General features: G+C 40.2%; 1 protein-coding gene across 2 annotated transcripts in view; it reads right to left on the reverse strand.

Annotated features, from left to right (window-relative positions):
• Nucleotides 1-2,812: 2,812 nt before the first annotated feature.
• MED27 (mediator complex subunit 27) overlaps nucleotides 2,813-14,456 on the reverse strand; it is a 95,347-nt gene continuing 83,703 nt past the window's right edge. For both annotated transcript variants that reach the window (XM_086625106.1, XM_086625105.1), the window contains 2 exons: nucleotides 5,855-5,932; nucleotides 2,813-3,310 (listed from right to left, as the gene is read on the reverse strand). In XM_086625106.1, the coding sequence (XP_086481232.1) occupies nucleotides 3,176-3,310; nucleotides 5,855-5,932 (213 nt within the window). In that variant the 3' untranslated portion in view covers nucleotides 2,813-3,175. The remainder of the gene's footprint in view (nucleotides 3,311-5,854; nucleotides 5,933-14,456) is intronic.

Below are 14,456 nucleotides of genomic sequence, written 5' to 3' on the forward strand. Positions count from 1 at the left end.
AACAAGGCTGGAATGATGCAGCTCTAAAACACGCAACCTGAGCCACCAAAAGCAGCACTGTTATTTCTGCATGTAGATTAGTTTCCTTTTCTCTCTTAAATTTGGCTGCGTCTGGTTCTGCAGCAGCGCTTGCCTTGCAGAAATAAACATCAGGAGCAACGCGGTTCTGGAAGATGCTCTAGAAGAGGCGAGAGCCACCACTCTCCGGGGATCGTGGTCCTCGCTGTTTATCCTAAAGGTCTGAGCTGTTTTAAAAACTGCAACAAACTCCAATGATAACAAAAATGATCGAGATCGCTCATCCTGCAATCAGACTGCATTTTGTCACCCATCCCTTTTAACGAAGGGTAGAAAAGAAAAATAACACTGTCCACTAACTGAGCTATGAAGCTGAAGAACACCACCACCAAAACGCTGTGTTGTGAGAATGGCATTTTAGTTAGAAACCATCTCCCATCTTCTGTTCCTCGCATTCAAAACCCGGAGCCAGCTTCTGCTTGCCTTGGAAATCCACATCTTGGCAACCATCAGGCACTGGCCACCGAGCACTTGGACCTCCAGGACAATGAGCAGACAAGCACACACTGCAGCCAAACTGCTGAAATTCGTGAGCTTTAGAAGAATTTGGACAGCTGAGTTCCACTCCCCAAAATGGAAACATTCCAACCTGTTGCACTCGAAGGCTCGCAGGGACAGAAATCACTGTATCTCCCAGGGCCTCTAAAGGGGAGAAGATTCCCCCCTACCGCAGTTTTCTGGAGAAAGGACCATGACAAACAGGTTTGCGTAGCGCTTCTGTACGACAATTATTTTTGTACTGAGGTACCTACAGTGAATTTTATGGCTCTCCACCAGGCTCGCCGATTACGGGTTTCAAATTTCAGGCTCAATTAACACACTGACTGGCTGATGCTGTTTTCCGCAACTAATTATCTCCAACTGCCCAGACATGATTCCACATACGATACTTTTGTGAACTTCAGGATTTGCTTTCTACACCACTATTTAAGCATAAACAGAACGGAGCAGACAGCAGCATCTAAAGCAGGTTGGATACCGTATTCCGACCTTTTTATTAACAAAAACCTGCTTACGCTGTGGGAAAGCCAGGCCTTCTAATTGGCACAGCAACGGACGGATGGCAGAGCCGCTCATTTACCAGGCGCTTTCTCATCCGCGATGCACACATCGTTCTGTCTTGGGTGATCTTTGTCCCGAGAAGGCTACTGGGGTCAAACAGCAGCACAACAAGTCTTCATTAGGTAATTCAATGGCAGCCAGATTTGAAAGGGCCGTTATCCCACTGCTATGGCACTGGTTCTGTTTGGTGACTGGGATAATTAAACAAACAAAAAAAAAAGTTGGAAAAAAAAAAAAAGAATAAGATCTCACCAACATCCTCAAACAAGCACACGGTCATTCTTCATACACAATGTTGTGCCTCCAAAAGAAGTCATAAGTGCATATTTTCTTTCAAGTTCCTCTCTCTTTTACACGGGCCAGTCTTGTAGAGATTTCTATACCTAGAAAGCTGAAACTCCCACATCACACGTTGTCCTTGCAGGAAGGAGCTCTTGGGAGCTCAGTTTTTTATGTTACCAACAAACACAATTAATACAGTACCACACGAGTACGAGGTGATACTCAAGTTTCTTAATTTTTCAGTTTCCACAGCTATCAAATGGGCTCTTCATCAATGCTGTAGGCTCAAATGAAGTTAAACAAGTGCTTTAAAAATCTCTGAACACCTGATTTCAATCAGCTGCAAAAAAAAAAGGGTCCCTCTCCTCCCTGCTGTTTGTGTCCTCCCTGCCCCCTTCTTTTTATTAAATGTGTTTAATTTCGCTCACCCTTCCTTGCTGAAAACCAAACCAAACCTTGCCACCACCAAAGCCTCCAAGAGGAGTGTCTCTTCTTTCTGCAACACAAACCTTTCACATAGGCAGATGGGACCTTGAAAATCAGTCTGCAGCACTACACCTCAGTGTTGATTTATTTGAAGATTAACCCAGTGACAAAGCATCTCCAGACCTCCCCATATCAGCTTCCAAAAGCAAACTCATTACCAAGCGCTTGTGGCTTGTAAAGGAAACAAGGGTGTGCTAGTGGGAAGGACAGCTGAATTAATCAAATTGGCTACCAGGAGATGACAGATAAAACACACAGTCCTCAAGAAAATATCAGAGAAGACATTTAACCCCAGGCCAGTGAGCATTCAGCTGGGACAGGACCAGGGACCCTCCTGGTCTTTGGGCAAAGGAAAAATGACTGGTGTTCGTGGAAGCTGAACATTCCCATCCGTTCCAAGTGGAACAATTACTGAGAGGGATCTTACTCTTCACCGGTGTGTCGCGTTAAATCAGTTCGGATAGACGCTGTATGTGTCTGCGCTGCAGAAGCTGTGCTTTAGGGCCAAATTATTTTACTACTTTCAGTTCTAAAACATGACGAATTACACACACTGTCACTGCTCATCACGCGTTTTCTAACCACTTAATACATGCAGATTTTGCTAACATTTTTCATTATCATTTTAGTAAAGGAAAACATCTGTTTCCCCTGCCTTAGAAAGTACATTGCATCTTCCAAGCTGCCATGTCTTTTGAAATTCCATGTTCAATCAACGCCATAATCTCTTCCAGAAAAAGACCAGCACTCAGATAAGCAGCCTTGCAACAACCACCCCCCACCATATCAGCATGCATGTTTAAAGGCTTCCAGTTTTTCTAAAGATAAGAGCACTGCTGAAAAATCCACACCAAAACTGAAGATGTTGTTGATCAAATAATGAAATAAATGGCACAAATTCCAGAATACAAAATTTATTTCAAGCTTATAAAAGTCTTCAACATTGCAAGTTCTGTCACGAAACACAAAATGTACACTGGTATTTTCATTAACATTTAGAATAATGATTATTACTGTCAGATCTCCTCGGACATATTTCAGCTCAGAAGCGAAGTGATCACACACAGCTGCTCACCATCTTCTTCAACATACATTAGTCTCACATGTGCCTTGCACACTGATGGCTTTTAAATAGTTAAATGTAATAGTGCAACCTCCCTACTTAACACGGGATGAAAGGTTCAGATATGGAACCATCTATTAAACCATCAGCTCTCTTCCGAGCCCCACAGAGCGTTCGCTCCTCGTGCTGCCAAGGGCTGGGCTACTATTGCCTGCAAGTGTCGTGAAAAGCTTCAAGCGTTCGGAAATCCCTCCACGTGGGTGGCAGGCCATCCTGCAGAAACTTTCCGCAGCGCTGGCACGGAGCCTGGAACAGCTTTATGTAACTTCTTAACCAAGTCTGAAAGGAAAAGGGAGAGAAATTAAGAAGACTGGATATGGATGTTCCCCTTTGTCATCATTCTTGTCAAACAGGGATAGCAAGGACAGAGAACGTACTTTGGCGAGGCCCCAGTGAGGTAACAGTGATTTTATAAACAGAAACATGCCCAAGATTACAAGGTCACTGTATAGCTGAATTCCCACTTTATTAATCATCTTCTGCTTTTTCAGTCACTTAAGCAAATTTGTTAATAGAAATTCATGCACTCTGAGCAGGAGGTATTCGCAGCTGGAGAACCATGATGGAAGGCAACTATTGTAACGCTCCTCATATTTTTACTGGAATATAATTGTTCTTGATGGGTACCTTCTTCAATAGAATATTGGTTTGTCTCTTCCTATGATCATCTATCACACCCCTACTGCAATCATACTGCAACAGTCTCAACTCTCATAGCTGAAGATGTAAGGACTTTCACAGCAAGCTAACTAACTTCCTCTCTAATGCAATTTTAAGATCAATACTCATTGGTCATGGAAATACTGTACCATTTTAAATCTAATTACACTGACAAATACATATATATAAAAGGCTAGTGCTGAACAACACAGAGCAAGTTCAGGTGCTCCTAGGTAAAGTTCCTGCCTCTGAAGTGGATTGTTCCCATTGGCATACATAGCAACGAGCATTACATAACGCAATTCCCAACTCAAGGAGATACACAACTGAAAACCACCTAGACCAGCAGATTTATACCGTGAAAGATGCACATGAATCTTGTCATTTAAAGTCCTATTGAATTACATCGATAAGAGAAAATTGTTCTCCGAAGAAGAGGTCAGCCGAGTTTATTGAAACAAATCCTTCCATCTTCATCAGAGCTTTCTCTATAGCAACCAAATCTTTGGCCGTCAATAACTCTCCTCCAAAAGAACTAGATGGTCTCTGGGTTTAGCAGTAAATACGGGGACAAGGGCAACAGAACACTACAAGCAAATTGCTGTTATTTACTTCAGCTTGGATGGGCTTTGCTTGCTCTACAGAGAAATCGAATTTTCTGAACCGTAACACAAAAATAGGTAAATGAAGTTAAATTGTGCACTTGAGACATCTGTTGAAAGAAAAAAAAATGTTCTTTACTCCCATGAAGAAAATTAGGGCTTCACTACATCCTGTCATGTGGATTGCACAACTGACATGTGAAAGGACCAACATATTGACACTTCTGGTGTACATCTGGCTTTGCTTTGTTAAAAGTTTTAGTAGTGTTTTATCAAATCAATAAGGCATGTCCGTGGCTTAAACAAACGTGCTACTCATTCCATTAATTTTCAGAAACATGCTGGAACATGGATTTAACCAGTAAGAGTTGCTTCCACCTTTCAAAACCTATTATTTTAAGATTCACTCCACGAGAAGAGACCTTTGCAAATCTCTCATCTTAACGGCCTTTTTATTAAAAAAAACAAACCAGCACAGCAGGTAAGGGAGTGTGACTGATCTGAAATCACGCAGTGGAAATTGAAGACACAAAAGACTCAATGCTACTGTACACACCTAAAAATTACAAATGGCAAAATTAAATGTTTGTTTTTAAAAGTCTCAGTTAGGTTGCTCCAGGGGAAGGGGTAACGTCGTGGAAGTAAATGAAGCAAAAAGTCTGAGGAGCAGAGATGACTTCTCCCAAAAGCCTCCTCAGAGACTGCAGCAGAGAGAACAGCAAGAGTCTCCACTGCCAGATTCATCTTGGTAGAAGGAATTCTGAATCATAAACCCTTGTTCTCATCCTCTGATTAACAAGCTTATTTTGCAAATAAAATTCTAAATACAAGCAGAATTAAAGGTGATAAACTTAAATCTGCATATCAAGACATGGCGGTATTCGATTTATTTTAATCAGTAAGAAAACAGCTCAATACTTCAGCAAGCATTTCCTCGATTCTCAGGAGAACCTGCCGTTGTGCAGGGCGAGTACCTGCAATTCCTTAGGAACAAAGTGTGGGCTGAGAGTGGATATAGCGAAGTGGACTCTTCCCTGTCACGTTCTAGCCTCTCATTATTTCCCAAATAACACACATCTCTTCCCATACTGGACAAGCTGACAAGCAAGCTGACTCATCTGGAATACAATAACTAGGAATTTCTTCTTACTGGGCAACTTCCAGCAGAGCAGACACTCTACATCCAGAACTCAACTCCTCGCACAGTGTGAACAGTGTGGAAGGGCTGGGCCACAACAAAGAATTTGGTTGATAAAGAGTTCTTCCTGCTACCTTTAGAGATGACCTAGACTAGCTTTGCAAATAGGAATCATCAACCTAATATTGATAACTGTGACAGAAGAACCATATACAGCTCAGTCTTCCAACACCAATTATCCCAAGATAACGAGAATGAGCTCTTCATCCTTGTCAAGGTATCAGATACAAAGAATGACAGTCATGCTCTACTGTCCAGCTTGTCTAAATAGGTGAAATTACAACTGCATCAGAACTGCCTAATGTCAGCCACTGCAAGCATGCTGCAGTCTATCGGGGAAAACGTATTTTCCAACACACTTACCATGAAAGATCTGACTACCACATCTGGCATTTGAGGCAGCTGGTAGTGTAAGAGAGCAGTGGTCGCGTGATCTGTCACCTGTATCAGACAAAAGGAGAATATACCCTTATTCATGGTGCATTTCAGACAAAGCAGTGCTAATCTGCAGGGAAGCAGTACAAATTCCACGGGGAAGTAGCAAACCAATGATTACATGACTGTGAAGACCTTCTCATTCCATTCCCACTGTCAGCTTCATACAAGAATCAGTTGAAACAATCATGATAAATAACTTCATATGCATATAGTAAAATCCAATACAACTCTGCAAGTTCAAAAATGATAAATCTAATAAGTAAAAGACTCTAGACTGGTAGCTAATGCGAGTCAAGTGATGAGGAAGGCATCCAGCTCTATATCACAAGGAAAAATTACTAAACTAACACGCTGTGCTTCCCACTTTGAACTACCAATCCAGTGGTAAAAAGTAAAAAAAATAATCTTCTGTACCATATAAAATAAGAGCCTCCATAGCAAATAATTTTCCTAAATTTCAAACACCTACAGCATAAGAGCAGAATCTGTGCTTCTGGGATTGAAATCCATGTATTCTGTGAAAGCATAAACAAGCCAAGTCACTAGAGGAAAGCGCTTTGGTTTTCTCTTTAAATAGTCCCATTTTTTTTCTTTTTTTTTCTTTTTTTTTTTTTTTTTAGAGAATAGATTCTCTTAATCTATGACGATTTGCACAACAAAAGAAAAACCATTGTCAATAATGCAGCTAAATTAAATACTTCTGGAAGACTACCTTATTAGAATAGAGGTTATGACTTCCAAAAAAGCCAAAGCTTCAGTTCTGGTCTGTTTTATTAAAAACAAAACAAAACAAAACCCTGAATTGAAAATACATTTTAATGGAAAAATGAGTATCCTCTTCTCCATTTTTTTAAATGGGAAAACTTAAAATATTTAACTCTTGTAGTCCTATTTCAGGTTGCTTACATTGAACAAAAAGGAATCAAGCTCTCAGTTTCATTTCCTCTGAAACCAGGAATCAATTAATATGATTATGGTTTATAAATACTTGCATTAGCAACAGATTTCTGATAGAAAGCTTTTTAATTTCCCAGACACAGATATAACAAGATCTTACATCTGGGAATTACAGCTAGAACAATACATATAAACTGTATTTATAACAACAAGAATAATTAAAGAAAAAAAATAATCAAGAAAATCAACCAATGCTTTAATATATTTTTTTCCACTTAAAAAAAAAAAATCACCACCACTATTTTTAACTGATTCTGGAGGGGGGTAGTTTCTGACAGCTATGATACAATTCACTAACAGCATTCAGTCTGTCAGCTTCCTAAGTTATTAGCACAGCCAACAGCTGGCTTCTCAGAAGTTCTAGGCTTAATGCAGAAATCCTTGGCAAAATTCTTCAGACTGGACTGGTAAAGAACTCAGACAACACAACCACAAGAGCTCTTTCATGTCTTGTAACTTGTAAATCTATGAATGGTCCTCATCAGCAATATCAAAGCATCCAACAAACTACATGACTGTCTAGTTAGTGATTAAATTGTATTTTCTAGTTTTAACATGGAGTAGTGGTGCTCTTCTCAGGGCTTGTCTATATATTTCCCAGGGCTTGTCTATATACACCATAGTAAATTTTGAGTAAGATAAAGTGTGAACTGAAATGACAATTGCTATTCCCAGCAAACTCCACTTGTTCCTGATTTGTATTTAGTCTAATTCAGCAGTGCGAATTGTGCTGAAGCACCCAAACGTTCACTGGAGAGAGAGATGCTCATGCTTAAAGCTATTCAGGGAGGTGAATCTGTGAAAGATGCATTCCTAAATAAATCCATGTATAGACAGGCTCTAATTCACACCACACAAACTTCCTCCGCTGAACACGACATCAAATCAGTCTGTCCTACATTGAATCTCGTTTTAACACAATTTTAGAAACAAGATTCTGCTCCCCATCATTCGTGCACAACTAACTCCAAAAGCAGCTCCATTCAGCATCAATAAGGATGTGTGATTCTGACATCTGGAAGGGAAAACTTTTGGGACCGTGCACATTCTGGTGAGTTTGCAAAAATATTCCCAAAGTGGACCTTGGCTCGCTTAAGCCATTTACACGTTACCATATAAAAAATAACATTGGAAAGAAGGTGATTAACAGCGCGTTAATAGCACAGCACAACTCAAATCAGTCATTTCTTTTAAACACATCTCATGGAGCGTTCAGAAATGACTGTAGTCCAAGCCCTACTAGCTATGTGAATTTTTGTCTTTTAAGACGGTGCTATTTTATAGGATAGTACCAGACATGTCAAAGAATAGAAAGTTCTGAAGATATTTATGAGCAGCCGCTCTCCTTCTGCTGTATTTCTACTTCTAACAAACTGTATTTTTTTCTTCCTAAACAACAAAGTTGTTTTTCTCTTGGCACTGAAGAAAGTTGCTTAAAAAAAAAAAAAATACTGCTATTAACAAATTTAAATTGACTGGCCACTTTGGCAAGTTGCACATATGCTGTTCCTATTGTAATGTAAAGCTAATGAGATTCCACAGGGAGATAAAAGCCATCCCAGCATTGCTAGAACATTAATAATGTTTTCTGAACAAAAAGGAGGTGATTTCTACCACAAGCAAGTTTGGATAAAGTGCTTCTAAAAAAGATCAAAGTAGGTGTCAAATCTGAGGAAGAGGAGTAGGGAAATGACCCCCCCCCCACTCCCACCCCAGCAAAGAACATGATGTCAAACAGAAAAGAGTTGGGCAAATGATAAACTGCCCAGCGCGTGGGAGCGAAGGAAGAATTAAACTCCCCTAAGATAACACAGATGATGAGAGAAAGCACAAACTGGCCAAGATTAAAAAAGAGAAGGAAAAAAAAAAAAAAAAGAAAAAAAGTAAAAAAAAAAGATCAATACCCAGCTTTACTAATGGCAATACGATTTCACACCAAAGCAAAGCAAAACAAACCGCATATGCGCCAGCTCACTTAGGGATATACTTTTTCTTCCAGCCAAATTGGAATCACAAACTAATTTATTCTGGGTGTAGGATGACATTTTGTACATTTCAGGGTTTTATTTTATTAACTTCACTTTTATTGCTCTACCTTACCTACTGCTACCTAAGTAATCGGTCACTTTCTAATTTCTCTACCTCTTTTTATGAGGGAATGTGTTCAGAAGAGCACACATTGATTGGTACGGCTGTTGCTCTGGACCTTGAAATAGATTTTGAAGAGATCTTGCAGAAAAGCTCAATATTTCACAATTCATATATTGAAAAGCACTTGGAATTTTTGTCTGAAAAAAAGGCAAGACAAGGCAATCTCCTGAAGCACAATTTTGCTAAATAAAATAGCTATTGTTTAACTAAGCTCTTTGAGACAAAGCAAAAGAGACTTCAGTTACATGAAAAAAAAAAATCTGGCAAAGAGACTCAATTTGAACAAGAAAACTTCCCTTCTTATTAATAGTTAATTATATCACTTGAGATCTAACTTTTTTTCCTCCTTTTGCTTCCAAATTCAAGTGGACTATAACCATGTACTTCTTAAATGCATCCCTGCTCCCTTGTCTAGAGCACTCCATACACGAGGAATACAAAACAGACCGATGCTGGATCAAACCTCATCTTCATCGCGACTCTGTGCGAATTAAATCCTACGTACTTGTCACTCCTGGCTAACAACCAGGCCCCAGGAAGAGCAGGGCTGTCCGGGCACCGGCCTGCCGAGCCCACGCCGCTGCTCTGCTCCGCGGCACAGCGGGGAGACGTGGACTCCGGGTGTCCCTCCCGACTGCTCAGCTCGCCTCAAAGTTACCAATAGTCATGACACCAACCCCCGGTGATGAGCTGGGTTATTTGTCTCAACCGAGCCAATACTGCGACATTTCTCGACCTGCCTGAAAGTACTGCTCTGCTGAAATGTGCTTTCCAAAGGTGACACATCCAAAAAATGGCATTATTTGGTCTTGACGACACTTGTTAGTCATACAGCATTCCCAAAGCTGAAAATTCTTTTTTTAAAAAAAGACAAAAAAAAAAAAGCATTCTACAATTTACAGGTTGAGGAAGCTGAACAAGTGCTTCTTCTAACCAGAATAAGATCTATGGTATAGTGTTGCTCCACCATAAACTAGGTATGTTCCATAGATGCATGAAGCTATACCTGGCATAAAAACTAAAACATAAAAATATAAACATCACATGACTAAATTATAGAAGCTTTCTCTCTCTTCTAGTATTTTATCTCACTTCCAGCAAATACGCTTTTCAAAAGTAGGTGCAAAACTTCCTTTAAGAGTCATAACTTTCCTTGCCACTTAATATTGTTTTATTCCCTCAAGTATGGCACTGACAGCTCCATCTAATATAAAGGGATTCTCTAAATCCCCTGACAGTTTTTTAATTTTTTTTTTTTTTTTCTAAACTCTGCTAAGTTCATGGCCTTAACAGTTGCCTGTAGGAATGAGTTCTGGAGCATGATCACAGCATTGAAAGGAAAAAAAAAAAAAGAAGTTATTTTATTAGTGTTTAGACCTTTTATAGTGTGAAAAACTGCACGAGTGCCTTTGTTCGTTTCCAAGGATTCCTATTACCCAATCTTCTCTCCAGGACCGTGTTTGAGTCTCTCTGGAGGGAATCCGGTGCACGGAACGTGGTGCCTGAGGGGCGCTCGGAAGGATGATAGATGGTGCCTCTACAAACAGGCACTGATGAACTCCACACAAACCCTTTACACACCCTTCCCCACTCCCAATTCAGTAAAGCACTACCAGACTTTTCCGAAGCATAGGATTTATCACTTGTTTTCAGAGCTCACAGTGTGTTTAAGTTTTTATTTCGCTTGTTCTGCTTGTTTGCACCGGGTCATGGAGATTTTATTTCGCCCAAGCAGGTCTCTGAGCAGAGCCAAGTACTGATCACGCAGAGGAGCAATCATGCAGGTGACCCTGGAACAGTCCATCTCCTCTCCTTGAAGAGACATCATCAATAGCCCAATATTTGTCTCATGCATGCATTCATCCCGCACGTGATTTTCTTCTGAGATTATTGACAGGAATACATCTTCATACATTACAATACTTATGTGCCCTTGTAGTGGGGAAAATCGTGCTCCTGAGTTCCATCACTCTGGGATCACAGAGCTCACAAACAGGTGGACAGGCACAAACAGCTTCTTGAAGTTTAGGTTAAAACATGCTGTGGGAAGAAGCATATCAAGCCCAAACAAAAGCAGTTTGTGGCATGCTAAAACTGACAGATCATTTAGGTGAAAGTAAGAGTGGGACTCTGAGATCAGAATGAAATATATGCTTTTCAAGCCTATGCATATGACCTAAATTGCCAAAGTTATCATATTATACAGCAAAACCAGCTATGCTGCTCTTAACTGAGTAGCTTGATAAATGAACCAGTTAATGTTTGACCCCATCTCCCATTCTGATCCACCCATAGAAGTTCCACTATTCTATATTTTTGCCTCTTTTTTGAATGGAAAGTTATGAATATCACGTCATTCTCTACAATACATTATTTTTTTAATCCTCTGCACAATGACCTGGAACGATGCAGCACTCATGTACGCTCTTCTTCCCACCAAGATTTAAGACCCAAAATATTTCCAAACTTCCTGTTTCATTCCTCCTTTTGTGCTAGTGGATCAAGAGACACAAGGTGTTAAAATAAGGAGGTTTAAGATCAAAACAGTTGCCACTCCTGTGGAGTTTAAATGTCAGACCAACACGGAAGCCTGAAAAACCTTTTCTTTGCTCCTTGTGCTTTTGCCCTTTCAGCCTTCCCTCTCTTCTTTCCCAGCTCCATTCTCTGAATCCAACCCTGCTGCTGGACTCAATGCCTATAAAGCTTATTCACCCCAGGACCAGATTCAAGGAGTCTCCAGGGAACTTAGAAAATGACTGTACACTTTAACAGTAATGGGCCCTCCGGGAGCCGTCCCCCATCAAATTATACACACTCGGGTATCCTGCCTAATAAGGAGGAGAGAGAAAAGGCTTGCTGACACAGCCAACGTTTGCAAACAAAAAGTCAGGACAAATTTAGCTTCGTTTGACAGGGTTGGATTGAAGATCAGAGGTCTCTGGTCCTTAACCTAGAAAGTCACGCTGCAACCCTGTGAGAATCTGACATGCCTGCAGCTAACACTGGCAGGTATCTAGTGAGCTCCAGATGTTGCTGTATTATCAGTGAAGACAGGGCTGGAGAACTTGGTCCAGCTTTTAAAAGGGAACAGCCCTGCCCTTCAGAGAGGTGATTGATTTCACAGTGGCCAAGGCAGTGGAGCTGAAAGGGCCACCCAGCCTCCTTGGAGGGAGCAGTTACTCATCCGTATTGTTCCTTCTCAGCACAGCACTTCCACGCCGCGGTACTGGTGACTGCCAAGAGAAACACGCTTCAGGAACACTCAGATGTGCTCTGACACATTTACTGACGATTTTTTAATGGCAGGAAAACATTTGTTCTGAAGATCGTGCAGTACAGATCCCACACTAGTAACACAGCATAATAGTTTCTCTAACACTATTTTATCTATTTCCTTCATTTTGCTACTGCTAAATCACTGTTCCTGGGTATTACAAACGGACACAAGTGCAGGTTCAGAGAATAAAGAGAAAATCAAACCAAGCACAGCACCACAGAGAGAAAACTTACTATGCTGAACCACAGCATTTTCTACCATCTCTTTGAAAACTCGACTTAGGTCCTGGCCTTAACTACTTTACCTATCAGCTCAATAGTACAGAATCTATTGATTAGAAAGTACCATCACCTTGCATTTTCATCACATTTTTCATGCAAGATTCCGAGAGCACTACACAACCGATTCAGCAATAGCTCCTGTGAAGCTGACAAGTGTTACCCCAGCCTAAGGGATGCAGAAAACTGATGGAAAGAGAGGCCAAGTTGCCCGAGGTAACAGAGTGACAGAGCTGGGAACAAAATGTATAAAACTACTATAAAAAAATGCAGACAGCTGTTCATCTGGTTACAGGCAACCCTTTCTCTTGCAGTCTTTTTTTTTTTTTTTGTAAATATTCATGCATTTGGTATTCTTTACAGAGAGGGAACTGGAGAACAGGAACTTAATTTTCATGTCGCATCACATTATTTTAAGGAATCAGGAAGAGAACAAAGATTCTTGTTTATCCATAATGCAGCTGCACAGGCAGCAGCAAGTGGGGCATTGCACTTTGTCACTGACCTCCTCCACTCTTGGTCTGAAGGCCATCACCTGGACCTGAAGAGAAATTTACTCTTCGTATTTACACTCCCCAAGTCCTTAACTTGGGCTCTTAAGCAAACCTGTACATTTACTCTACTTTGGTATCTTGCATATAGACAACTAAAATTATCCAACCAAAACCTCACAATTTATTATCATTTAGCACAAATCACGGCAATATGACTTAACCCTTCCAAGTTATTTTAAACTGAAACATCCAAGAAGATAATCTTATGCTCAAATGAGCTTAAAATCAAACACACATGGGGAAACTGAGATGATGCACTTAATTACAGAACCTTAAATTTATTTCATTGCAGAAATTACTTTAAGGCATACTGATAAACAAGTTACTAAGATATACGCTGTTTTACTTCCTGCTGTATTACCCTACTTGACATTAAATATTTTTGAGGACCAAGAAAAAAAGAAAGAATATTCAATCCACTAATCTCTGGGGTAAAGAATCAACTGCAGGAAATTTTTTCTTTAACACTAGGCAGACAGTGAGAGTAACCACCCTCCCCAAAAGCTGTCCCCTTTGATCTCTAGCAGGTTAATATCATAGGTCAAACGTCTTCCCTTCCGACCACATCTGCAATCTTGGAAGGAAGATGCACAAATACAGCCAATATGCCACACTTTTGACCCCTGTTTTTATGCCCTTTCGAGTCCCTGACCCCCATTTGTTACACAAACTACAAAAGTAGATGAAAGGAAGCTAGTGCACTAGCTGGAGACTCGAGCTCCTTGAACTGTGGCTTGAAGGTAAGGAAACTGGAATTTAAACCCAGATCCATCTGAACTTACAGTATTTTGACAAGAGACATTCAAAGAGAAATCCTCTCTTCCCTCCCCAGAAAATAGAGAGATACAGATCTTTCCAAAATACACTTTAACCTTCTTAGTAGTTTTACACTTATTGCCCCCATTCTCTCATTAGTCTTTTCTTACTTTCTGGAATGGCATTCACTTCAGTAAGTTATTCCTTTTGTTTACACCATCATGGGAAGAGAAGCAGGTAAAATAACATCATGGAAAAAATTTCCAAACTCATTTTGGAAAGCAAGTTCTCAAGCTCCCAGGAAAGGGGGGAAACCAAAAGCAATGAAAATAACAAAACAAAATCCAAATGAACCTGAAACAGTCCTTCCTCCCCAAAAAAATTTAAACTAAAAAAGAGTACTTGAAGATGCCTCATCAAATTTTAAGGCAAGAGTAGCATAATCTCCAATATCCTATTTCAAACCATGGACTGGAACTGTGATGGGAATGAAATCCAAATTAAACAACAGCAGAAGTGATCTCCTTTTCTACTCACAGTTTTCCATTATTACA

This window comes from Tauraco erythrolophus, chromosome 22 (assembly GCF_009769465.1).
Source record: "Tauraco erythrolophus isolate bTauEry1 chromosome 22, bTauEry1.pri, whole genome shotgun sequence".
Classification (NCBI taxonomy): Eukaryota; Metazoa; Chordata; class Aves; order Musophagiformes; family Musophagidae; genus Tauraco; species Tauraco erythrolophus.